We start from the raw sequence: 26,986 nt of genomic DNA, 5'->3' as shown, positions 1-26,986 counted from the left end.
TGAATGCATGGCTCAAAGATTGGTGTGGGAGAAATGGGTCTCGAATCATGGGGCACAGGTACCAATACTGGGTTAAGGAGGGAGCTGTACCATTGGGGCAGACTTCAGTTGAACGGCACTGGGACAAGTGTCCTGGCAAATCGTATAACCAGGACTGTAGAGAGGGCTTTAAAACTAAGGCTATGTTTGTTAACACAACCACTAGATGGCACATGCGCAAATGCAACCTCATCGATTGAAACGTCACTGTCTGCAGCATCTCAAGCAACTGCCAGTAATAATGACGGTGCTGCTCGATTTAACACAAAGAAACAAATTGAACCCAAACCCCACCACCCCTCAATGGCTGCGATCGCTGCCCCCAACCCCCCTCCCCCCACTATTTGCCATTAACACTCTTTCTGGACTAATGCTTTGTCTTTTCATATTAGCACTCCCTTTGCCTTTGCTCTGACATCTTTGTCATTAATCTCCATCATACATCTTCCCTTTTGTTGTTCTTTTCCCCACCCACTCCCCATTTTCATTGCTCAAAGCATATTACATTTCCAACCTTTGTCAGTTCTGATGAACAATTAGGGATCTGAAACATTAACTCTCTTTCTCCACAGGTGCTGCCAGACCTGCAAAGTATTTCTAGCACTTTGTTTTTATTTCAGATTTCCAGCATTTGCAGTACTTTGCTTTTCTTTTAGTATTCAGAGGCATTTGGGGGTTCTTGTACGTGAAACATAAAGTTAACTTGCAGGTATAGCAAACAACTAGGAAAGCAAATTGTACATTAGCCTTTATTACAAGGGGATTAGAGGGGAATGGGAATCAGGATGTAGCATTAGAAAAGAGAAACAAGGTGTACTTAAGATTGGAAGAGACAGATAGCACTAGAGTATGGTGGGGTCAGACTAAGGGAATCCAGTAAGTGTAATTCATGTTTACAGTACATGTAAACACAAAAGTATCGTAAATAAGGTTGGTGAGCTACAGCTGCAAATAAACATGTAGAAATGTGATGTGGCGATGATGGAGATCTGGCCCAAAAAAAGGACTGGACACTAAATATTCTTGGATACAAGGTGTCCAAGAAAGACTGGAAGGAAAGAAAGGTGGAAGGATGGCAATACTGATTAAGGAGAATATTACAATGCTGGAGAAGGGATGTCCCACAGGGGTCAAGGGCAGAATGTGTTTGGTTAGAATTAACAAATCAAGGTGCCATTACACTACTGGGTGTATTTTATAGGCCAAATAGTGGGAAACATACCTTTCTTGTGCAACAAGATTGGTTGAACTAGCAAGACATTTAACAAAATGCAATCACCTTGCAAAATAAAAGCAGTTCCTTGATGCAAAATCTAAATCTAATTTTAGCCCGAACTTTTTAAACTCTGGAATATTTAACAATTCAATCTGCACTCTCCCTTTTCTGATGTTTGACTATAGCTATTCAAGATTTTATCTTTCTATACAAGTGGCAAATAGTTTCTGGTTTTTCCAGTTTGACTGTCTTGTTAAAAAAATTTTTTCCCTTACCAGAGGAGCTTGTGGTATCATCCTTTTTGTCCTCTTCATCTTTGTCGTTTATCTCTCCTCCAGTATCTGTTCCAGCCTCTCTGTCACTGTCTGTATCTTTAGCATCAGATGGGTTTATTGTTGGTGTACTGGGTCGGCTTGTACTATTTGGATGACGCCCTCTGCGACGCCCACCTGGACGCTTAGGTGGTGTTTTTATCCGCTCAGCTGTCAAGGCCACTGCAAAGTCCTTTGCTCCATCCTGAAACAATGCAACCACACAAAAAAACTAAATCTTATTTGTTTGTGCCATTCATTTTGAGCACCCAAGTGCTGAGCACTTACAACAAAAAATTGCATTTATATAGTGCCTTGGACATAATCCTGCCAAGATGTTTCACAAATGGAGTGATATGGGAACTCAGAATTAAAATGGGGTTGCATAAATCTATTTCTTTTACAAACCTGTTATCATGGAATGTAGACTTGCTCTGATAATCCTTCGCCCTGCAAGGTCTTTTTTCAATTATGCCATCGGGCCATGGTGGCGATAGGTGCTTGGTTAAGAACATGGTCCAGGAGGGGAACTTTCAAGTGAACCCTCTACAGTACCCATAACATTTATCTCACCATTCTTAGTGAAGTTACCTTAAAAAAAATTACAATTTTCTTCAGTATTAATACATTAAGAGGGGATGGAAAAGTCTCCTACCAGAAACAAACAGCAGTCTGGCCCACATTGTTCTGTCTCCGCTCTGGTCTCAGGAGTTTTGCGTTTGTACGTATTAGGAGTAGCATGAAAAGCTGCATCAGAAAAAAATTTAGCACCAATAATTCCATGAGAAGTTGAGAAGTCTACTCCAAATTTTTAATAGATTTCACCAAAAAGTAAACAACTCTTTTTCCAACGGAGAATGGCAGGAATAATGATTTTCTGCCTACATTGCACCAACTGTTCAAGATAGGAAGGCTGATCAGGAGGAAAAAAAAATCAGGTTAATTTTCATTTCCATGCCGTGTCACCATCACTTAGAACTGTTAACAGGTCAGTCAGCTGCCTCTTTTTCATAGTATAAGCCACGACAATTACTCAATTATTTTCTCCTGCCCACCAAAAAAAATGCAATAAATTAGAGGGGCAAGAATGACAATTTAAAAAATGATTCATCTGAACTCTAATTTACAGTTTCTACTACACAAGTAGGCTAACCCCACCTCCACTTCCCCTCCCCACCTGATTTTATGGTCTCCCCACCTCCAAATCTGCCACGCGGGAAAGCATAATACTTCCCCCCCATAAGTTCCAATCCCGCCATGCCATTTTGAGATTTGAAATCAGTTTTTAAAAATCTGGCATCAGTAAGGAACTTCTTTACCCAGAGGTTGGTGAGAATGTGGAACTCTCTACCACAGGGGGTAATTGAGCAAAATAGTATTGATGCACTTAAGGGGAAACTAGATGAGTGTTTGAGGGCAAAGAGTAACGTTGATAGAGTTAGACGAGGCAGGTTGGGAAGAGGCTCAAGTGAAACTCAACTGTCAGCATGGACCTACTGGGCCGAATGGCCTGTTTCAGGGTTGTATATTCTATGTAATTTTGTGTAAATTGAACATAAATGAGCATGAAGGTCTGTCATGCAACCCAACTGGCTCACTAATCCCTTTTAGAGAGGGAAACCTGTTGTCCGCACCCAGTCAGGGCCGATATGTGACTCCAGTCGCACACCAAAGTGCCATGTTAACAGTGATGTACAAATCCCGAGAATAAATAAAATAAGCAATAAAAGACCTTGGGACCCGACTTTCCGATTTGGGACTCGCACTGAGACCTATTGGACTTGTTCTAAAAGTCAAATTTTCCTGGGCTATGAATCTAGCAGGGGTGAAGCCCATCCATTTATGACAGACCCCAGCCCATTTGGTTATGTGTTGAGGTTCCGACTAAGGACCCGTCACTGTGTGTGGAACTGAAAATAAAGCTAAAAGTCATCATTTCTATCAAGACCCTCTTGCACTAGAGCAAATTGTAGACTAATGATGAGCTCTGTCCATGCTGATACCAAGGGATTGAGATCAATGTTACATTTCAGATCAACATGACTACACTTTTCTCGACAGCACCGCCCAAACCCATGACCTCAAGAACAAGGGCAGCAAATGCATGGGAACACCACAACCTGCAAGCTCCCCTCCAAGCCACACACCATCCTGACCTGGAACTATAACTGCTGTTCCTTCGATGTCACTTGGTCAAATTCCTGGAACTCCCTCCCTAACAGCACTGTGGGTGTACCTACGCCACACTTACTGCAGCAGTTCAAGAAGTGTGAAGTGATGCATTTTGGGAAGTTAAACCAGGACAGGATATATACAGTGAATGGCAGGGCCCTGGGGAGTGTTCTTAAGCAGAGAGACCTTGGGGTGCAAGTACATAGTTCCCTGAAAGTGGCAACACAGGTAGACAGGGTGGTGAAGGCGGCGTATGGCATGCTTGCCTTCGTTGGCCGAGGCAATGAGTACAAGAGTTGGGACGTCATGTCACAGTTGTACATAATGTTGGTTAGGCCGCATTTGGAGTACTGTGTGCAGTTCTGGTCGCCACACTACAGAAAAGATGTGATTAAGCTAGAGAGGGTGCAGAAAAGATTCACAAGGATGTTGCCTGGTTTGGAGGGCTTGAGTTATAAAGAGAGATTGGATAGGCTGGGTCTGTTTTCCCTGGAGCGAAGGAGGCTGAGAGGGGACATGATAGAGGTATATAAAATTATGAGAGGCATAGATAGGGTAGATAGCCAGAGTCCGTTTCCCATGGTAGGGGTGCCTAAAACTAGAGGGCATAGATTTAAGGTGAGAGGGAGGAGGTTTAAAGGGGATCAAAGGGGTAAATTGTTCACACAAAGAATAGTGGGTATTTGGAATGAGCTGCCTGAGGTGGTGGAGGCAGGAACAGTAGCGACATTTAAGAGGCATCTGGACAGGTACTTGGATGAGCAAGACATAGAGGGATATGGAATTAATGCAGGCAGGTGGGATTAGTATAGATAGGCATTATGGTCGGCATGGACGCGGTGGGCCGAAGGGCCTGTTTCTATGCTGTACAACTATGACAATAGTTTTGGGGATAGGACAAAGACTTTCAAAACTGATCAAATAAAAATAATTAAACTGAGTAGATAGTAATTAATGTAGTAAATAAATCTGGGCTAAATATCTGCTAGATGAAATATATAAATAGGTATGACAAGATCAACGTCTGGCCTGATATGCAGCAAGCATGATGTGGAGCTGCATTATCAGGCAGGGTGAATACACATGAGTATGAAGTGTACGAAGGTTGTATTCATTGAGCATAGAGTTGCAAACTTGGGTGTCAACTAGACAAACTCCACAACATTCAAGAGGAAGACATTTTTCTGGATCAGATACATTAGAAAGGTGGAATCCATGGGTTGCTAGAATTAGAGAAGAAGGTAAAGGAGGATCGGTGATGATTGGCAGACAAGGCAAAAAGCAACACGCGAGGGTAGAAAGGTAATCATCACTGGAGCTGGATTTGTCCAACAGGTGTTCCTGTTTAGGAAACAATGATGTGCATAAAAAAGGTGACTATTTAGCATAATTATGGGTGATTATAAAGGCACTGGGGAGCAAGTAATTACCCAAGAGGGAAACACTACAGAATCATAGAACGGTTGCAATAGAGCAGGTCGTCATTCAGCCCGCAGTGTCCGTGCCAGCTCTCTGCAAGAGCCACTCCCCTGCCTTTTCCCATAGCTCTTCAAATTTTTTCTTCAAATAAATTACCCAATTCCCTTTTGAAAGCTGCAGTAGAATCTACCACCAACCCATACTCAGGCAGTGCGTTCCAGATCCTAACCAATCATTGTGTAAAAAAAGGTTTTTCATGTCACCTTTGGTTCTTTTGTCATTCAGCTTAAATCAATGTCCTCTGGTTTTCGACCCTACCGCTAATGGGAACGGTTTCACTATCTATTCTGACCAGATCCCTCATGATTTTGAACACCTCCAGCAAATCCCTCTCAACCTTCTCTTCTCCAAGGAGAATAACCCAGCATTTCCAATCTATTTAGGTAACTGAAGTCTCTCATGCCTGGACCCATTCTCTTAAATCTTTTCTGCACCCTCTCCAATGCCTTCACATCCTTCCTAAAGGTGGCCAGAATTGGACACAATTTTCCAGTTGAGGCTGAACCAGTGTTTTAGGAAAGGTTCACCATAACTTCTTTGCTTTTATACTCTCTGCCTCCATTTGTAAAGTCCTGGATCCAGTATGCCTTATTAACCAATGTCTCAACCTGCCTTGCCACCTTCAACAATTTGTGCATATATAATCCCAGGTCCAGCACCCACTTAAGAATTGTTTTCTTTATTTTATATTGCCTTACAGGCAGTAAGAAGAGCGAATGACTGTGGGGGAGTCTATAGTTAGGAAGTAGACATGATCCAGGTTCCCGAAAGGTATATTGGTACCCAGGTGCCAGTGTTTGGGACAAAGTGAATATAAAAGATTTTGAAAAGGAAAGCTGAGCAACCAGAGGTAATGGTAATGGTTCATGTAGGAGCCAATAACAGAGAGGAGTAGGTTTGAGATTCTGCAACAGGTTTTCAACAAGACAAATTCTCCATTAAGAACAGAACAGGCTCAAGGGTTTGAATGGCCTATTCCTGTTCCTATGTTATAACTGTCTTACTTCTATAAACCTCCCCCCCAGTTAACAACAATGTATTTTATACTAATTTACTTCGAACAGTTATGAGAACTTTAGACCTTTTTTAAAAATTGGTACACTGCACCAGATCAACCATTGGTCAGCATCCTAATGCTGCAAACATGTTCAGCAAACACTAAGTCATGTGTTTATTTTAATTACACCCCACCCATTAACAGAATATTGAGATAGTTGCATGTTTTATATGTATGCAACATTTATTAGTATGTTACACATACACATTTCAGCCAAGACAATATTGTACTCACGATGTAGGAAACAGTCATATTTGAAGCAACGCCTGCAGAACAGAGTATGGAAGGAGTGCAAGCTCTGTTCTCGTTGAACCGATTTAGCATTTGGTCCGTCAATATTTGGTGTGCACTCTGGAGGAAGTGCTCCAGGAAGTTGCTGTTCTGTCAATTCTTTGTACCTTAAAAAAAACAAGTTGCAGTGCTTTCATTCTGGAGTTTTTATTGCTCCCAGTGAAGCCCCCAACATACTGAAAGAGTAATCCCAGGCTGACAGAAAAACCGGACAGTTCTTTCAGTACAATTGTGAATCAATGCACAGATCTCTATCCACGTTGTGCAAGAGATAGTTGGATGAGTCAGTCAGTCAGTTCCCTTCCGAGGAAGGGCATTAAATGACATGATATAATCCCAAAATAATATAGCATTTCAATGATAAGTCAATTTGCAAAGAACACTACCTTGCTACACTCATGCAGGCGTTGTGTCAGGTGGCTGAAATAATTTCATTCTAATTAATAATTCAAGAATTGTGTGCATACAGTGAAGATGTACATTATAGATGGCTTTGCTACAAGCCATTTCATTTTAAATTCCTTCACCTGTACTTCCTTATTGGAAGAACTGAGGTGCTAGCTGGGATCATGGTATATGAAAGGTCCATTTTTGATGCAAGTTGGAAGAAGTTGCCTAACCAATTATACTTAATTTCACCATTTAGTAGACTTGTCTCCATCATTTAAACTATGTCACAATAGGAACATAGGAACAGGGGTAGGCCATTAAGCTTATTTAGCCTGTTCAATCAGATCATGGCTGATCTGTAACTCAACTCTTATTTAGCTGCCATTCATTGTCCCAGATTCCTTAATACCCTTACCTAACAGAAATCTATCAGTGTTGAAAATTTCAATTGCCCGAGCATCCACAGCCTTTTGGGGAGCAAGCTGCAGATTTTCACTAAATTGAGAGATAAAGTGCATCCCGATTCCAATCTCAAATGGCCTAACTCAAATATGATTGTCAGTTTGCTGTTCTAGGTCCATCCAGAGGAGAATGGAGTTTTTCTGTATCGACCTGGTCAAATCATCATTTTAAGTATATTGATTAGATCACTCCTCAACCTTCTAGATGCAAGAGACTACAAGCCAGCTTTATACAATCTATCCTCATAATTTAATCCTTTAAGTTCTGGTGTCAATCAGGTGAATCTGTGCTGTATCACTTCCAAGGCCAATCAATATCTTTCAAAATTTGGTGCCCAAAACAGAACACAATACTCCAGATGGGGTTTAACCAAGGCTCCCGTACAATTGGAACATTTAGTCAGCTGTCTAGCAATTGTTCTACGTCCTTTTTTTTTAAAAAAAAGAGATACAGCAATGAAACAGGTCCTTTGGCCCACCGAGTCTGTGCCGACCATCAACCACCCATTTATACTAATCCTACCTTAATCCCATATTCCTACCACACCCCTAACTTCCCTCAATTCCCCTACCTATACTAGGGGCAATTTATAATGGCCAATTTACCTATCAACCTGCAAGTCTTTGGCTGTGGGAGGAAACCGGAGCACCCGGCGAAAACCCACGCGGTCACAGGGAGAACTTGCAAACTCCGCACAGGCAGTACCCAGAATTGAACCCGGGTCGCTGGAGCTGTGAGGCTGCGGTGCTAACCATTGCGCCACTGTGCTGCTCCTGTAGCATTTGTGTTATTTTCATTTTAGTTTGTAAAAATCAATGCAGAATAAATATTTCAGCCATATCTTTATCCGACAATTACTGTGCCTTCATCCACCATCACATTGTGCGGCACTACCACCATGCTAAATGGGATAGATTTTGAACAGATCTAGCAGCTCAGGCACAGTGGACCATCAGCAATAGCAGAATTTTATTCAACCATAATCTGGAACCTCATGGCCCACTCTAACATTACTATCAAGCCAGCGGACCAACCTTAGTTCAATGAAGAGTGCAGAAGGGCATGCCAGGAGCAGCACTAGGCCTACTTAAAAATGAGATATCATCCTGGTGAAGCTACAAACAGGACTACTTGCATGCCAACAGCAGAAGCCACATGCAAAACACAGAGCTAAGCGATCCCACAACCAACAGATCAGATCTAAGCTCTGCAGTCCTGCCACATTCAGTCGTGAGTGGTGGTGGACAGTTAGACATCTAACAGGAGACAGCAGCTCCACAAATATCCCCATCCTTCACAATGGGGGAGCCCAGCACATCAGTGCAAAAGACAAGGCTGAAGCATTTGCATCCATCTTCAGCCAGAAGTGTCGAGTGGATGATCCATCTCTGACTCCTCTCGAGGCCCCCAAGCATCAAAGATGCCAGTCTTCAGCCTATCCGATTCACTCCATGTGATATCAAGAAACGGCTGAAGGCACTGGATACAGTAATATTGAAGACTTGTGCTCCAGAACTTGCCGTGCCCCTAGCCAAGGCGTTCCAGTACAGCTACAACACTGGCATCTACCCAGCAATGTGGGAAATTGCCCTGTTATGTCCTGTGCACAAAAAGTAGGACAAATCTAACCCGGACAATTACCGCCCCATCAGTCTACTCTTGATCATCAGCGAAGTGATGGAAGGGGTCGTCGAAACTGCCATCAAGCGGCACTTGCTCAGCAATAACATGCTCACTGATGTTCAGTTTGGGTTCCGCCAAGGCCACTCAGCTCTTGACCTCATTACAGGCTTGGTCCAAACATGGACTAAAAGAGTTGAACTCCAGAGGAGAGGTGAGAGTGACTGCCCTTGACATCAAGGCAGCAGTTGACATAGTATGGTATCAAGGAGCCCTAACAAAACTGGATTCAATGGGAATTGGGGGAAAACTCTGTTGGTTGGAGTCAGACCTAGCACAAAGGAAGATGGTTGTGGTTGTTGGAGGTCAATCATCTCAATCCCAGGACATCACTGCAGGAGTTCCTCAGGATAGTGCCCTAGGCCAAACCCCCTTCAGCTGCTTCAATGACCTTCCCTCTACAATGTCAGAAGTGGGGATGTTCGCTGATGATTGCGCAACGTTCAGCACCATTTGCAACTCCTCAGATAATGAAGCAGCCTATGTCCAGATGCAGCAAGACTTGGACAACATTCAGGCTTAGGTTGTTAAGTGACAAGTAACATTTGCGTCACACAATTGCCAGGCCACAACCATCTCAAAAAAAAGTCTAACCATCTACCCTTGATATTCAATGGTATGACCATTATTGAATCCCCCACTAACATCCTGGGGGTTACCATTGATCAGAAACAATGTCTGTCCATCATCTACAAGGCACAAGTCAGGAGTGCGATGGAATACTCTCCACTTGCCTGGATGAGTGCAGCTCCAACGCTCAAGCTGCTTGACACCATCCAGGACAAAGCAGCCCGTTTGATTGGCACTCCATCCACCACCTTCAACATTCACTCCCTTCACTACAGATGCACAATGGTAGCAGTGTGTACCATCTACTAGATGCACTGCAGCAACTCATCAAGGCTCCTTCGACAGAACCTTCCAAACCAGTGACCTCTATCACTTCGAAGGACAAGGGCAGCAGATGCATGGGAACACCACCACCTGCAAGTTCCCCTCCAAGCCACACACCATCCTGACTTGGAACTATATCGCCGTTCCTTCACTGTCGCTGGGTCAAGGATCCTGGAATTCCCTTCCTAACAGCACCGCTTGATGTACCTGCACCCCATGGACTGCAGCGGTTCAAGAAGACGGCTCAACACCACCTTCTCAAGGGCAATTAGGGATGACAATAAATGCTGGCCTAGCCAGCAACACCCACATCCCATGAATAAAAACTCTCCCCTTCATCCCATATGGTCCTATGCTCTATAACTGTTCCTACTTTTTAAAATATACTTACTAAGCCCTTGTTATTTCCATTTCATACTATCTGCTGGCTTTTTCATATTCATTATGGTCTGTGCAGATTTATTAAAGGCAATTAGCGTTTGACTAACTAGATAGAGTTCTTTGAAGAAGAAATGGAAAGGGCTGATTAGGATCGTGCAGGTGACGTGTGTATGGACTTTTAAAAGACGTTTGACAGAGTACAACATAATTGACTTGTTAGCATAATTAAAGTCCATGGGATTAAGAGGGCAGATGCAGTACACATTCAAACTTGGCCATGGGACTGAAAGCAGAGAGCAGTGGTGAAAGCTCGTTTTTCTAGACTGGAGGTAGGTATACAGTAGTGTTTCCTAGGGGTGGTCAGTATTAGGACCAATGCTTTTATGTTTATTAATGACCTGGACTTGGATAAACAAAGCATAATTTTAAAGTCTGCACAAGGCACAAAATTCGGACTTGTAGCAAATACTGAACAGACTTTAGGAGGACAGACACCTAGCAGATGAAATTTCACACAGAAGTGTGAAGTGATGCATTTTGGTAGGAAGAACGAGGAGACATAATACAAACTAAACGGTAAAATTTTAAAAGAGAGAGACCTGGGGGTATGTGTACGCAAATCTTTGAAGGTGGCAGGTCCTTGGCTTTATTAATAGAGGCATAAAGTACAAAAGCAAGGAAGTTATGCTAAACTTTTATAAAAGCCTGTTAGGTTTCAGCTAGAGCATTATGTTCGATTCTGGGCACCACACTTTAGAAAGGATGTCAAGGCCTTGGAGAGGGCGCATAAGAAATTTACTGGAAAGCGATCAGTTATGTGAAAAGATTGGAGAAGCCAGGGTTGTTCACCAGAGCAGGAAAGGTTCAGCGATCGATAGTTTCTTTTTCTTTACCCAATTTCCAGTGACAGAAGGATCAGTAACCAGAGGACACAAATTTAAGATGATTGGCCAATGAACTAGAGGCATCACAAGGAAACTTTAAAAAAAAATAAAACACAGCTAGTTATGATCTGGAATAAATACCTGCAAGAGTGGTGGAAGCAGATTCAATGTTAAATATTTATCCAATTCTCTTTTGAATGTTAAGGGAAAGAAATTTATAGGGTTTTGGAGCAGCAGGAGCAGGGTCATGGGATAAATTGGATGGTTCTACCAAAGACTCGGCACAAGCACGATTAGCAGATTGGCCTCCATTTGAGCTGTATTACTCTTATTACCTATTATTTTTAGCCCTAATTTTATATGTCTTCATTTTAAATTGGTTTCATTTTAATCTTTATTTATGCACACACCTTTCCTTTGAGGTACCCTCTTTTTGCTTTGTGGCAATTATTTGGTACTTTATCCATTTCATTGAAGATTTCCCACTTCTGATCCGTTAACCAGTTTAGTGACTTTTCTCCCAAATTAATATAGGCCAAATCCCTTTTACATACTTGAACTTTGTATTTCTTCCTCAGTCTGACACGGTCATTGACGCTTCATTATCCATCTCTATTATTACACTACATGCAATTATGCTGTAGTTTCTATTTACCAATTGGTCTGCTTTCATCAGTATTTTGCTCCAATTCATTCCCTGCAAATGTATTGAACAATTCTTCTCCCTTTGTGAATTAGAAAAATACTGATCCAGGAAAAAGTCCAGAATGCATTTTAAGTGTTCCCGACCTTGACCACATGCATTGCCTTTATTTCAGTGCATCATGGAATAGTTAAAATCATCCAGTTATTGCCTTGTTTTGTCTGTACTGCTTGCAGATCTCTTCCTTTAATTTAATCTATTTGGTGACCTGCAATGCACACCAAGAATTGTACATAATTTCCCTTCCTCTTCCTTCTCCACCCCCTCCCCACCTCACCCAATCCCATTTGTTCCACTGAATCCATCCTTTTGTGCAAATCCCATTATCTAAATCTAACTGATGCGTGCAGTCGTCTTTTTTAAAAGCACATCCCTACAATCAAGCTTTTGGTCACTGCTAGTTACATCTCCCTTCCACGTTTGAAATTCTTTTGCTTTATGCTATTCTGTGAAGCTCATTTGGACTTTTTTTTTTTTGCGTTAAAGGCATTACATAAATGCAAATTTATGTTGTGTTAAAGTATTGATAAAGGGAGCCATTTTGGGCTTGGGGTATTTTGCATCTTTTTGTTTTCACTTGTTCAGTGTGTGCATTGTAGACAAGGCTGCAATTATTGCCCAATCCTAGCTGACCAGAAAAGGTGGTTTCGATGGTGCTCTCACATTGATGTTATCTAGAAAATTCCTGAATATCACCTCAATGCTGCTCAAGGGAACAGTGATTCCACTTGCAGTTTTGGAAGTATTGCTAAAAAAAAAGAAAAAAAAGCTTTTCAGCTTGCACTCAGGACAGATGCAAGAATGCCAAACTTCAAAGGGAGCAACAAGTTATACTGTATGAAAAAAGGGTGCTGATTGGTTGAGGCATTGCCATGGAGAATGTACCAGGGAACTATTGTTCCCCACACTTTTGCTTAATTAAAAAGGGGGCAATGCCTGGGCATGTTCCTTCTTCCTGCAAAGGACAGGTCCCTGCCTATAAATGTATATAGCTTCTAGCAAGCATAAAAGTGAGCCACATTGAGAGCCTGACTGATAATCTTCAATTGGCTGTTAGTGTAATACTTAGCACACTCAGGATTGTCAAGTGCTGACCAATCACAGAATCACATCTAACGTTATACACCGTGTTCTGAGTTTTGCAAGTAGGGGCTGGTTGAGTACGGTCAGTACTCTGCCTATTGCAAACAGCCAATGGGACGTGCTGTTTCATATAATCCGCCAGTCGTTGGGACGTACGGCCTATGTACTCGGCTTCGTACTGGCATTCATGTACCACATTACTCATTTGTGAGAAAGGCAGAATGTCTTTTTGGCTTGACACCAGCATCCCGTTAGTGAGAAATACCACTAGTGTTGCGACTGCATAGTAGCAGTCTGAAACAGCTAGCTTCAACTAGTGCTCAAATTTTTGAGATATATTACCCTGTAAAGGCGAGGTAGACTAGGTATTTTTCAGATCCGAAAGTGGCAGCCAAAAAGATGAAGCAACTAGCGTTAGTTGGCCCAAGGCCACGACTCTGAGGAACTCCTGCAGCAATGTTCTGGGCTGAAAGGATTGACCTCCAACAACCACAGCCATCTTCCTTTGTGCTAGATAGGACTCCAACCAATGGAGAGTTCCCCTTCCCCTGCCAATTCCCATTGACTTTAATTTCACTAGGGCTGCTTGATGCCACACCCAGTCAAATACTGCCTTGATGTAAAGGGTAGTCTCTGGAATTCAGTTCCTTTGTCCATGTTGGAACCAAAGCTATAAGGAGGTCTGGAGCCGAGCGGCCCTGGCCGAACCTAAACTGAGCATTGGTGAGCAGTTATTGCTGAGTAAATGCTGCTTAAAAGCACTGCTTATGACACCTTCCATCGCTTCAATGATTGTGAGTAGACTGATAGTGTGGTAATTGGTCGGATTGGATTTGTCCTGCATTTTGTGGACAGGGCATACTTGAGCAATTTTCCACATTGTCTGGTAGATGTAGCTGTACCGGAACAGTTTGGCCAAGGACACGGCTAGTTCTGGAGCACAAGTCTTCAATACAACGGCCGGGATGTTGTCAGGGCCCATAGCTTTTGCTGCATCTAGTGCCTTTAGCCATTTCTTGACATCCCATGGAGTGAATTGAATTGACTTAAGACTGGCATCTATGATGCAGGAACCACAGGAGGGGGGCAGAGATGGATCATCCAGTCGCCACTTCTGGCTGAAGATAGTTGCAAATGCTTCAGCCTTGTCTTTTGCATTGGCATGCTGGCCTCTGCCATCATGAAGGTTGAGGATGTTTATGGATCCTCCTCCTCCAGTTAGTTGTCTCAATGTCGACCATAACTGGATGTGGCAGGACTGCAGAGCGCTGATCTGATCCGTTGGTTGTGGGATTTCTTTGCTCTGTCGATAGCATCCTGCTTCTGTTGTTTAGCATGCACATAGTCTTGTGTTGTAGCTTCATTAGTATAGTGAAACACTAGTAAATTTCTTGTATACTCTCATGCAGGCACCCACCTGCCAAGAACGAGGCATATTAATTTTGGCACATGGACATTAAATTTCAAATTGTTGCCGGAAGAGAAGGCCTGATACATGGGGTTGCCAAGCCTCCTGGCTGAAAAGACATTTTTGAATATTAACAGACAGTATTTGTAGACAAAGGACCATTCCCTGACTCACCTGCTACACAAAGCCAGAAGTTGTTAGACCAGTCACGTGACTACTCTGCTGACCAACTTGGGGAGTTTTAAATTGTAGAGACAGGGTTTGAACTGGCAGAAAGCTCTTGGCTCCTGGACTGAAAAGACCTCTCGTGGCTGGCTTGCCACAGCCTCTCCTATCTGCTCCCATCTCTTTCTCATAGAACTGAAGACACATGAACCCCAAGAGAGAGAAAAGTCTCTTACAGTGAACAAGGTTTAAAAAGAATACCGGGTCCCAACGAAAAGCAAGATCAACCTGCAAAAGGACTCTACAGTGAGCTCGAAGAACCGTAACAAACTCTTCAGATATTGCCTCAAACCTTTCCACTTTATTTTTCTTCTGTTCTTTCCTGTTTCTACTTGCATGTGCGTATCGTGTATGCATGCTAGCGTGGGGCTCGGAGTGTATCTGTAGGTGTTAATTGAATTAGAGTTAAGTTTAAGTTTTAATAAAATTTCAGTTTTCTTCTTTAAACCTAAGAAAGCCTCTTTGTGCCCATTTCTTTGCCTTAAAATTGGAAAGCAGTGAACAAGGATTCAACAAGGGGGTGCTCAAAACACGGGATGTGTTTAAAATTAAATCCTGTTACAGTAAGACCAGGTGAAGGCTGAAAGGGAAACCTGGACACCTTTCTCACCCGGTCTTAACATTTACATTTAGTTCTAAATATCTGCCCAATAGGCAATGTACACTATTCCACTTCATTCATCTTACTACAACTGAATTGTTTAAAATTATTTAATTGACAATTTGGGCACTTTACATAAACAATTAAGTTAAACTGACACGAGGTAGCTATTTTTTAAAATTTGTATTCACTTTCAAGAACCAACTGGACACAACCAAAAAACATGCCATCAGTGCAAACTCAATTATGTAACTTCCATGACAAAAAACCTAAGTTACTTACTTTTCTTTCAGTTCTTCTGGTGTACCTTTATCTGGGAACATGGATGAAATTGCTTCAAAGATCTTGTCACAGGGCTTTTTCTTCCCTTCATCACATTCTTTAACTATGGACAAAGGAACCAATGATTGCAGATATGAAAAACTATAGCAATAAAAATATAGTATTTAAAGTAAACTGAACACCAGACTTGGGGCGGCACAGTTGCTAGCACCACAGCCTCACAGCTCTCGGGACCCAGGTTCAATTCTGGGTACTGCCTGTGTGGAGTTTGCAAGTTCTCCCTGTGACTGCGTGGGTTTTCGCCGGGTGCTCCGGTTTCCTCCCACTGCCAAAGACTTGCAGGTGATAGGTAAATTGGCCATTGTAAATTGCCCCTAGTGTAGGTTGGTGGTAGGGAATATGGGATTACTGTAGGGTTAGTATAAATGGGTGGTTCTTGGGCAGCACAGACTCAGTGGGCCGAAGGGCCTGTTTCAGTGCTGTATCTCTAATAAAAAAAATTATACTGTTAACAGCAAATCCACTAACAAGTGAAGACATCAAGTCCATAAAATAAGTTAAAACAAGCTTATTCAAGTATTCAAAAAATCAGTGAGTTCTTTAGAAAGAACTAAAACCCTTTTTTTCCCCTCTGCTTCAAGACAACTCGCCAATCCTTCTTTAAATCTTGCTTCCCGAAAGTTACATTTCAGATAGGATTTCTTAGAGATACAACTTTCAGCTACTTCAGAACATTAAGAAACCAGCAAAAATATAAGATATGAATTTCTAAGACAAAGTTTGCACTAGAGCAAACATAAACTATGGTTCTATGTCACAGAAGGTAGCCATTCAGCCCATTGCCTATACCAGCTTTTTGCTTGAACAATCTAAAACTAATCGCACTGCCCCCACTTTCTTCCTAGGGGCCTGCATCATCATTTGCTACAAATATTTATCCAATTTTCCTTCAAAATGCAGCAGACTCTATCTGAACTCATAACCTGTGGCAAATATGTTCTGACTATGCTGCACAATGACCAAAATTTCATTTATACAGCAACTTTCAGTCTGTCAGGATGTCACAGAAGATTCAATCAAGCACTTTTGAAATGTAGGCACCATTATGTAGGACACAAAGCAGTCAAAATGTTCACACCTAAGTCCCACAATCAGCAATAAGATAACTAACCAGATAAAGTAAAAAAAAAACTCAATCTAAGTGATGACCCCCTCATCACGGACTTCTGAACCAGAGGAAAGTGTCTTTCCCTAGTCACTCTAGGAAACACTTCAGAATTTTAAAATCCTCCATGTAACAAGTGAAAACCATTCCAGAACACTACTTTCCCCTCATAACTGATTTCTCAACCCTAGTGAATCCATGGCTTTATCATTTCCACACCAAAACTGTGGATCAAACTAAACTTTGTATAAATTTATTATAGTATTGCACTTGAATGCTATGCCCCTTTCAAAAAAATAAATTGCTGTTGAGCTTTCATATGATTTTTATTTCACTGCACTCAACTTTCTGGGAATCATTTATTTGAACCCACAAGCCCCCCTGTTCATCCACATCCTTCAGCACTTTTCCATTAAGTATGCCTCGTTTTTCCTCACAAAATGTACACCCCATACATAACATCTTGCAGCTGTATGCCCATTCTGCTAACCTCGGTCTTTCTAAAGCCTTTTACAGTTTGCAAACCACACCCCTTATCTCCCATTTGTGACCGGTCAACAAATTTGGAGTTTACTCTCCCTGCACCCAAGACCAAATTATTTATACATACACACATTTAAAGAACAAAAGGGCACCCAAGCACTGACCAGTGGGATTACAACACTTCAGTTTCCTACCTCAACTTTCTGTGCTGCACCATTTCCTCTCATACCACACACCTGAATTTATTTCTAACAAGCCAATTCAGAGACAGCTTTTTTAAAATAATGGTTTATTTCATAAAAATCTGTAAAAAATACATGACAAAACCGTTCCAAACAGCACCAAGTCAGAAATTACAAACAGTGCAAAGGAGGTCAGTTTCCTTCAGTGCTTTACAGGAACGGGAAATGCTGCTGTGGTTACATTTATTGCCCTTCCCTGGTGGTCTTTAGTATTGTCAGCCCTAACTTTGAGGTGCTGCCTCTTGTTTGTTTAGACTTAAGCAATTTATCCATACAATGCTATTCTTTGATGCATCTTTTTCCCTAGAGGGATTTTTATTAACTATAAATCTTAAAATTTCTCACTGCATATTCATCAAACTGTTACCTTTCAGACAATGAATGATTATATGGTAACCTTCAGAACCTAAAGATACCCCAAATCACTTCACAGTCTATGAAGTACTGGTGAAGTGTAGTCATTGCTGCAATGTAAACAAATACAGTGCTCAATTTGCATACAGCAAAGTCCAACAAATAGCAATGAGACTTATTGGCACCAGGTAAATTGGAATCAAAAACTGGCAGGCAAAACTGTAAATGAACAAAAGGCTACCTTTAATGAGATGATAGTTTGGGTATAGTCAAGGTATAATCCCACGAATGGCAAAGTTAAGACAAACAAAGTCAAAACTCCCCGGATGAAGAAAGAGATAGAGAGCAAGATGAAGCAGAAAAAGGATACATATGACAACTATCAGGTTGATAATACGAGAGAACACCAGGCTGAATACAGAAAGTTCAGAGGGGAAATGACAAAAGATACAGTGGTTAGCACTGCAGCCTCACAGCTCCAGGGACCCGGGTTCAATTCTGGGTACTGCCTGTGCGGAGTTTGCAAGTTCTCCCTGTGACCATCTGGGTTTTCGCCGGGTGCTCCGGTTTCCTCCTACAGCCAAAGACTTGCAGGTGATAGGTAAATTGGCCATTGTAAATTGCCCCTAGTGTAGGTAGGTGGTAGGGAGTATGGGATTACTACAGGGTTAGTATAAATGGGTGGTTCTTGGTCGGCACAGATTCGGTGGGCCGAAGGGCCTGTGCTGTATTTCTAAATAAAAATTTAAAAAAATACAAGAGCAGCAGAGATTCTGAGGAGAGACTGGCAGCCAACATTAAATGGAATACAAAAAAATTTTCTATCTGCATATAAATAGTATAAAGGTGGTAAAAAGGAGGAGTGGAGCCGATTAGGGACCAAAAAGGGGATTTATGCATGGAGGCAGAGGGCATGGCTGAGGTACTAAATGAGTTCTTTGCATCTGCCTTTACCAAGGAAGAAGATGCTGCCAAAGTTGCAGTGAAAGGGGAGGTAGCCCAACCACTGGATGGGCTAAAAATTGATAAAGAGAAGGTATTAGAAAAGCTGGCTGTTTTTAAATTTGATAAGTCACCAGGACCAGCTGAGATGCATCCAAGAATACTGAGGTAAGTAAGGGTAGAAATTGCAGAGGCACTGGCCATAATCTTCCAATCCTGCTTAAATACAAGGATGGTGCTAGAGAATTGAAAATGTTACATCTTTGTTCAAAAAAAGGGTGTAAGGATAAGCCCAGCAACTACAATTTAGCCTTGGTGGTTGGAAAGCTTTTAGAAATGATATTCCAGGACAAAATTAACAGTCACTTGGAAAAATGTGATTAAAGAAAGCCAGCACGAACTTGTTAAGGGCAAATCATTTTTAAAGTTGATTGAGTTTTTGATGAGGTAACAGTTGATGAGGGTAATGCGGGTTGATGTGGTTGGTGTACATGGATTTCCAAAAGGCATTTGATAAAGTGACACATAACAGGCTTGTCAGAAAAGATGAAGCCCATGGTATAAAAGGGACAGTGGCAAAATGGATACGAAATTGCGAGTGGCAGGAAACAGTCATGGCGAACTGTTGTTTTTCGGACTGGAGGATGGTATATATTGGGGATCCCCAGGGGCACGTATTAACACCAGTGCTGACCTAGACTTGGGTGTGCAGGGCACAAAACTTGGAAGCATTATGAACTGTAAGGACGACAGTGAAGACAGACAGCCTGGTAGAATGGGTGGACACGTGGTAAGTGACATTTAATGCAGAGAAGTGTGAGGTGATACATATTTGATAGGAAGAACGGGGAAAAGCAATATAAAATAAAGGATACAATTATAAAGGGAGTGCAGGAGCAGAGGGACTAGGGGTATACATGCACAAATCACTGTAGATGGTAGGACAGGATGAGAAAGTGGTTAATAAGTGTGGGAACAGATTAAAAGTAAGCTAATCAACTAACTAATCAGCTAACAGACCAACTGTGAAGCTGTGGATCCAATTTATAAAAAAAACAACAAGCAGAAGCTAACAGGACAGCTGCAGATAGCTTAATAGTAGCCTATTGTTTAATAATCAGCCAAACAGTTCAAGGAGGGGGGGGATGTGAAACTACTGAAATAAAATGCAAGTATAAAATGCTGAGACGATTGAACCAATCATGCACTGATAATAGAAGTCTGCAAACCACTCAGAAACAAGGGGAGGGCGTTACTAGTTTTGTCTGAACAACTAGAAGAAAGGCTTGCTGTAGTGAGCACATGTTCTTTCTTTTGTTTTGCTTTTTGTTCCTTTTGTATCCTTGCAATGTAACAACCATATACTGCAATAAAGTTTCTAAAAGTTACGGTCGGACTTCGTCTCTCTTTGTAACTGATGGGATCCAACAATAAGGCATATGTGATCCTGGGCTTTATAAATAGAGGAATAGAGTACAAAAGCAAGGAAGTTATGGTGAGCCTTTATAAAACACTGGTTCAGCCTCAACTGGAGTATTGTGCCCAATTCTGGGCACCACACTTTAGGAAAGATGTGAAGGCATTGGGGAGGGTGCCAAAAAGATTTACAAGAAATTTTTGTTTCAGATTTCCAGCATCCGCAGTATTTTGCTTTTATTTACAAGAAAGGTTCTGGGTATGAGACACTTCAATTACATGGATAGATTGGTGAAGCCGGGGTTGTTCTCCTTAAAGACAGTGGAGGAGAGATTTGATAGAGGTGTTCAAAACAATGAGGGGTCTGGACAGAGTAGATGAGGAGAAACTGTTCCCATTGGCAGAAGGGCTGAGAACCAGAGGACACCAATTTAAAAGGTGACTAGTAAATGAACCAGAGGTGGCATGGGGAAAAACTTCTTTTTTGAAAAAGTACAGTTGGTTAGATCTGGTTGCACTGCCCGAGTGTGTGGTGGAGGCAGATTCAATTGTGGCTTTCAAAAGGGAATTGGATAATTATCTGAAGAGAAAAGACTTGCAGGGCTACAGGGAAAAAGGCAGGACAGTGGGACTAGCCATGAGCCATCATGCACACAATGGGCCGAATGGCCTCCATCTGTGCTGTCACAATTCTATGATTCTATAAGCTCAGATAAGAGGTTTAATAGCTTTGATTGAGGGATGTGTCGGACGCTCTTCAAATAGTGAATGGGATCTTTTACATCCACCTGAAAAGGGAGAGGGTGGGTGTAAAAGATGGGGAGGAAGAAGCCTCTGTTTAGTGTCTTATTTGAAAAAACAATTCTGCCAGTGCACCACTGTCAGTACCACTTAGAAGATCCCGTCTTACTGAACTTCACCTTTTTTCCATATGAACACTATCACATTGCATTTGAGAAACTGAACAGGTGCTATTCAATAACATTGAAATGCTGAAATTAAGATTTTTAGTTGAACTCTCTCAACCTAGTAGGCCAAGCAAAATACAACCTGTATTTCTAGCACAAAATTGCTGGACAATTTATTGACAGCTCAATTTTAGTTGAAAACAAGAATCAATATCTGGTCGTTCATATGATACATGATTCTGCCTTTTATTAATGTAATCTAGGCCCAGAGACATTTACTTATTTATGCCCAATGATTACAGTAAACATCTACAATTACTCAGTAACTCAGCCCACCGAGTCTGCGCCGACCATCAACCACCCGTTTATACCTCTTCTTTGGCCTCCTTGTCTCGAGAGACAATGGGCAAGTGCCTAGAGGTAGTCAGTGGTTTGTGAAGCAGCGCCTGGAAGGGCTATAAAGGCCAATTCTAGAGTGACAGGCTCTTCCACAGGTGCTGCAGATAAAATTGGTTGTCAGGGCTGTTACACAGTTGGCTCTCCCCTTGCGCTTCTGTCTTTTTTCCTGCCAACTGCTAAGTCTCTTCGACTCGCCACACTTTAGCCCCGCCTTTATGGCTGCCCGCCAGCTCTGGCAATCACTGGCAACTGACTCCCACGACTTGATATCAATGTTACAGGACTTCATGTCGCGTTTGCAGACGTCTTTAAAGCGGAGACATGGACGGCCGGTAGGTCTGATACCAGTGGCGAGCTCGCTGTACAATGTGTCCTTGGGGATCCTACCATCTTCCATGCGGCTCACATGGCCAAGCCATCTCAAGCGCCGCTGACTCAGTAGTGTGTATAGCTGGGGACGTTGGCCGCCTCGAGGACTTCTGTGTTGGAGATGCGGTCCTGCCACCTGATGCCAAGGATTCTCCGGAGGCAGCGAAGATGGAACGAATTGAGACGTCGCTCTTGGCTGACATATGTTGTCCAGGCCTCGCTGCCGTAGAGCAAGGTACGGAGGACACAGGCTTGATACACTCGGACTTGTGTTCCGTGTCAGTGCGCCATTTTCCCACAGTCTCTTGGCCAGTCTGGACATAGCAGTGGAAGCCTTTCCCATGCGCTTGTTGATTTCTGCATCGAGAGACAGGTTACTGGTGATACTTGAGCCTAGGTAGGTGAACTCTTGAACCACTTCCAGAGCGTGGTTGCCGATATTGATGGATGGAGCATTTCTGACGTCCTGTCCCATGATGCTTGTTTTCTTGAGGCTGGTGGTTAGGCCAAATTCGTTGCAGGCAGCCGCAAACCTGTCGATGAGACTCTGCAGACACTCTTCAGTGAGATGTTAATGCAGCATCGTCAGCAAAGAGGAGTTCCCTGATGAGGACTTTCCGTACTTTGGTCTACGCTCTTAGGCGGGCAAGGTTGAACAACCTGCCCCCTGATCTTGTGTGGAGGAAAATTCCTTCTTCTGAAGACTTGAACGCGTGTGAGAGCAGCAGGGAGAAGAAAATCCAAAACAATGTAGGTGCGAGAACACAGCCCTGTTTCACACCACTCAGGATTGGAAAGGGGTCTGATGAGGCACCGCTATGCTGAATTGTGCCTTTCATATTGTCATGGAATGAGGTGATGATACTTAGTAGCTTTGGCAGACATCCAATCTTTGCTAGTAGTCTGAAGAGTCCACGTCTGCTGACGAGGTCAGAGGCTTTGGTGAGATCAATGAAAGTAGCGTAGAGGGGCATCTGTTGTTCGCAGCATTTCTCCTGTAGCTGACGAAGGAACAGCATGTCAATGGTTGATCTCTCTGCTCGAAAGCCCCACTGTGCCTCAGGGTAGACACGCTCGGCCAGCTTCTGGAGCCTGTTTAAAGCGACTCAAGCGAAGACTTTCCCCACTATACTGAGCAGGGAGATTCCACGGTAGTTGTGACCGCGGTGACTGCAACCTTTGTTTTTAATAGAGGGTGATGATATTGGCATCGCGCATGTCCTGTGGTACTGCTCCCTCGTCCCAGCACAGGCAAAGCAGTTCGTAGAGTGCTGAGAGCATGGCAGGCTTAGCACTCTTGATGATTTCAGGGGTAATGCCATCCTTCCCAGGGGCTTTTCCACTGGCTAGAGAATCAGTGGCATCTGAGTTCCGATTTTGTTGGCTGTACGCCCAGCTCATCCATGACTGGCAGAGACTGGGCTGCATTGAGGACGGTCTCAGTGACAACATTCTCCCTGGAGTACAGTTCTAGGTAGTGCTCAACCCAGTGGTCCATTTGCTTGCGTTGGTCAGTGATTGTGTCCCCTGATTTAAATTTGAGGGGGGGGGGCGATCTTCTTGATGGTTGGCCCAAAAGCTCTCTTAATGCCATCATACATTCCTCTGATGTTTCCGGTGTCTGAGGCCAGCTGAATATGACTGCATAGGTGTTGCCAGTCGTCATTTGCGCAGCGCCTGGCTGTTCTTTGTGCAGTGCTTCTGGCTGTTTTAAGTGCTACGGATGTTAACTCGCTGGGGGCTTTTTTGTAGTTCAGCGGTGCAATGCGCTTAGCGGCTATGACAGGTTCCAGCTCTTCAAAATGAGATTGAAACCAGTCTGCATTCCGCTTCACACGTTTGCCATAGGTGGTCATGGCTGACTCAGATGGCGTCTCTGATGTGGGCCCACTTGGTCTCTGCATCCCCTGTGGGAGTGTTTGGAAGGGCTTTTTCAAGTGAATTTAGAAATTTTTGTAACAGCTGTGCATAAGAAATTCTGCTCGTGTTGATGCACGGGTGGCCCTTCTGCTTGGAGTGATGCAGCTTCTTTGGTTTGAGTCTAACCTTGCTGCACACCAGGGAGTGGTCGGTGTCGCATTTCAAATGCTATTTCAAATGATTGGATATTTAAATAGTCACACACTAAGGAGTATAAAATCTAATAAAAATATAAAATGCACCCTTACCATCCATATTGATCTCCTGATAATCTTTTCTGGATTCATTGCTTTCTTCTTTTATGTCACTTCCATCAGTCTTCTCAGATTTGTTCTCCTGATCCTCGTCGTCATCCTCCTCCTCCTCTTCATCGTTATCACTATACTGGGTCAGAGCATTTACCAGCTCTACAAAGATCTCATCATTGATAAAACCACATTCTGCAACATTGAAACAAACATCAGATAAAAGGTTGTGGGGAGCTGAGTGGCAAAGACTTGAATCAACATCTTGCTTTTAAAGCTTTTGTCCTTCCTCCTTAAAAGAAGGTACCCTTTTACCTCTGTGAAACGTCTTTGCTTGTGTTCCAAATTTTCTGGTTTCACACTATGTATTTAAATTCAATGTCACTGATCACTCCTATAACCAGATTGGGCTTTCCAAGAGTTAATGCCAAGGATAAATCAGGGGGGATGGTTTGAAGTGAAAAGGTAGAAATGTGATTGTTTTACATATCTGGGAAAGTGTGAAACTGGTTACAAATTTCAACGCCTTTGCAACAAAAACAGGCATAGAAGGGAACAAACTAATTTCTACAAACAACAATGTTTCTCTACTCTTGTGACAATCATGCTGCGAAGTCTGCAATATAGTTTGGAAAGAACAAAAACTCATTTTTCATCTACCTGCATGTTTCGATTATATCTGCATTTAAAATATCCAAGCACAGAGGTTAAAGATATGAAGCAATTTCACCCCACACAATATTAGACATATAAAAAATTTATATCAAAGCAATCACACTAAGCAAACTAACTACTTTGGAAAAACTCATGAATACCTGGTTAATAATGGGACTTAAGGTTATGAAAAATTAACAGATTCGCAAAGACATAGTGGAGCATAATGCATCCACTTCCGATTGAATGCTGTTTGTAGAGTGAAACCTTTCCATCAGTTTCACCAAATTATCGTTGGGAATTAGGAAAAAGTCAAGCTCCCTTTTTGGAAATTATTATACATGGGCTTCATGGTCCAAAATATTGTCACTTTTAAGTTTCCCAAAGTATCATACGCAGACTACTACTCCAGTATAAAAGAGATGGATATCTTACCTCGATCGCCATGCACCTTTCCATCATAGTTTTTGATGAGTTCTTCAATGAAAGTTCCATCCTGATCCAAGATTTCATCCCCCATGTAAGGAATGTTATGTAAAACAGTTTCATCTTCCACCTTAAATTACAAAAAGCCCTTTACATCTGGTCATACAGACAGACAAGTTTTAGACATTTGGAGTTTATCGCTAAACTCCAAAGTACTGTAAAATTTAAATATATGTTGCATCTTTGTGAGTTTCTCTCCCTTCCTGCCTTCACATATGTCCTCTACACAGACAATTTTATAAGAGCCCAAATGACTTTTGGGGGATGGAAGAAAGCAAGATTTAAGATAAGCGTGCAAAGTCAAGATTCAAAAGCAGGATTTTCAGTAATAGCAAGGTCAAAATCTGTTCTTTAGAAAGTAGAAAGACTCACAATTGTCTATTAAATGTGGACACTGGTGCAAGTTAAAAAAAGATTGTTACTGTATCATGTTCTTTTCAAAATTCAGCTAGTACTTGCATGAAAAATGTCTGTCACTTCAGTTATTAATGAATGCAATACGAGCTGATTAATGTGCATTGTAATGTTAACTAACATTTGAACACTCAGTTCTGAAACAAAACAAATTAAGTAAGAAGATTCTCCCTTCGCCCAAATAATACAGCATTAAGCACTCTTACTATACATGGATGAACTCCAAAGAAAAAAAAATTGAAAAAAATATTGCATATGCCTGAAACACATACCATGAAATTTTGCTGAAGGGGAGACCAGGAATACATAACAGGGATTGAGGCCACTGCATTCAAGGTCTTCAGGGGAATGACCTGTTTTGGAAATCCTGGGAATCCACTCTCCACGGCGCACTATAAATAAATAAATAAATCTGTTCAGGACAGATTGTAGAAATATACCAGTGATGAAACTGATGTTCCAGCTCAACAAATTACATAGTGTAAAACTAGGATGGCATTACAAGGTTATAGTATAGTTGTGGATTCATGTGATACCATCAAATCATAGAAATTTACAGCAAAAGATACCATTATTGGACCCATTGCATCTAAACCAGTTCTTTAATGCTCCGTGGTCCCTGTATTCTCCTCTGCTTCAAATATTTATATATGATTTCCTTAAAAGATGCAATGGTCTCTCAATCACTCCCTATGGCAAAACATTCCATGCTCCAACACTCTGCATAAACCAATTTCACCTAACTGCTCTTCACTTGAAGCTATTATTTTTAAAATGACTCCCAACTAGAAGGACAGTACTTTTCTATTTGCTACCAGAACAGAAAGTGCTGGAAATACTCAGAAGGTCTGGCAACATCCGTGGAGAGAGAAATAGAGTTGGCGTTGAGCCGGATATGACTCTTCTTCAGAGTTCTCTATGGCTTTAATGCCCTCTCTATATAATGAGGCCACCAAAACTGGACAAATAAATAACTGTGGTCTAATCATTGTCTTACACTTCCTATCCATCTCCAATCTACGAAACCTCATAAATCCTAATCTTTTTTTTAAACCATCATTATAAAAGTGCTCCTTTTTTTAGTATTTTTTTTTTGAGGACTCGTGTTTAAAATTGTGGAAATGGATTCATTTGAAAGACTGAAGAGATTCCATAGATGCTGGACTTTGTCTTTTTTTTTAAAAATCACTGGAAGGACTTGGGACTTAGTGCAAAATCAAACCCTTTCTGGAAGTCACATGTCTTAAGCTAAGTAAACAGCAGAACCCTTGGTGATCAGAGAAGCTGTTTGCAGAGAAGTGACATGTCAAAATTTATGATGGGCAAGAGTTGGTTTCGTTTTTGGATATTGTTTTGAGTCAGTTGGGAGGCAAGCCTACTAAAAGGGAAACCACCAGTTCATCCTTTTCCACCTCTGAGAAGCCCTGAGGA

General features: G+C 42.0%; 1 protein-coding gene across 2 annotated transcripts in view; it reads right to left on the bottom strand.

Moving 5' to 3' along the window:
- The window catches only part of ezh2 (enhancer of zeste 2 polycomb repressive complex 2 subunit), an 89,353-nt gene that overhangs the window by 32,429 nt on the left and 29,938 nt on the right, over positions 1-26,986 (bottom strand). For both annotated transcript variants that reach the window (XM_068011373.1, XM_068011382.1), the window contains exons 4-10: positions 25,828-25,947; positions 25,091-25,211; positions 24,005-24,196; positions 15,559-15,661; positions 6,509-6,672; positions 2,222-2,313; positions 1,531-1,771 (exon numbers count right to left, since the gene is read on the bottom strand). In XM_068011373.1, the coding sequence (XP_067867474.1) occupies positions 1,531-1,771; positions 2,222-2,313; positions 6,509-6,672; positions 15,559-15,661; positions 24,005-24,196; positions 25,091-25,211; positions 25,828-25,947 (1,033 nt within the window). The remainder of the gene's footprint in view (positions 1-1,530; positions 1,772-2,221; positions 2,314-6,508; positions 6,673-15,558; positions 15,662-24,004; positions 24,197-25,090; positions 25,212-25,827; positions 25,948-26,986) is intronic.

Source organism: Heterodontus francisci, chromosome 2 (assembly GCF_036365525.1).
Source record: "Heterodontus francisci isolate sHetFra1 chromosome 2, sHetFra1.hap1, whole genome shotgun sequence".
Classification (NCBI taxonomy): Eukaryota; Metazoa; Chordata; class Chondrichthyes; order Heterodontiformes; family Heterodontidae; genus Heterodontus; species Heterodontus francisci.
Note: the sequence above shows the minus strand (reverse complement) of the source record. Positions and strands in the feature narration are given on the sequence as shown.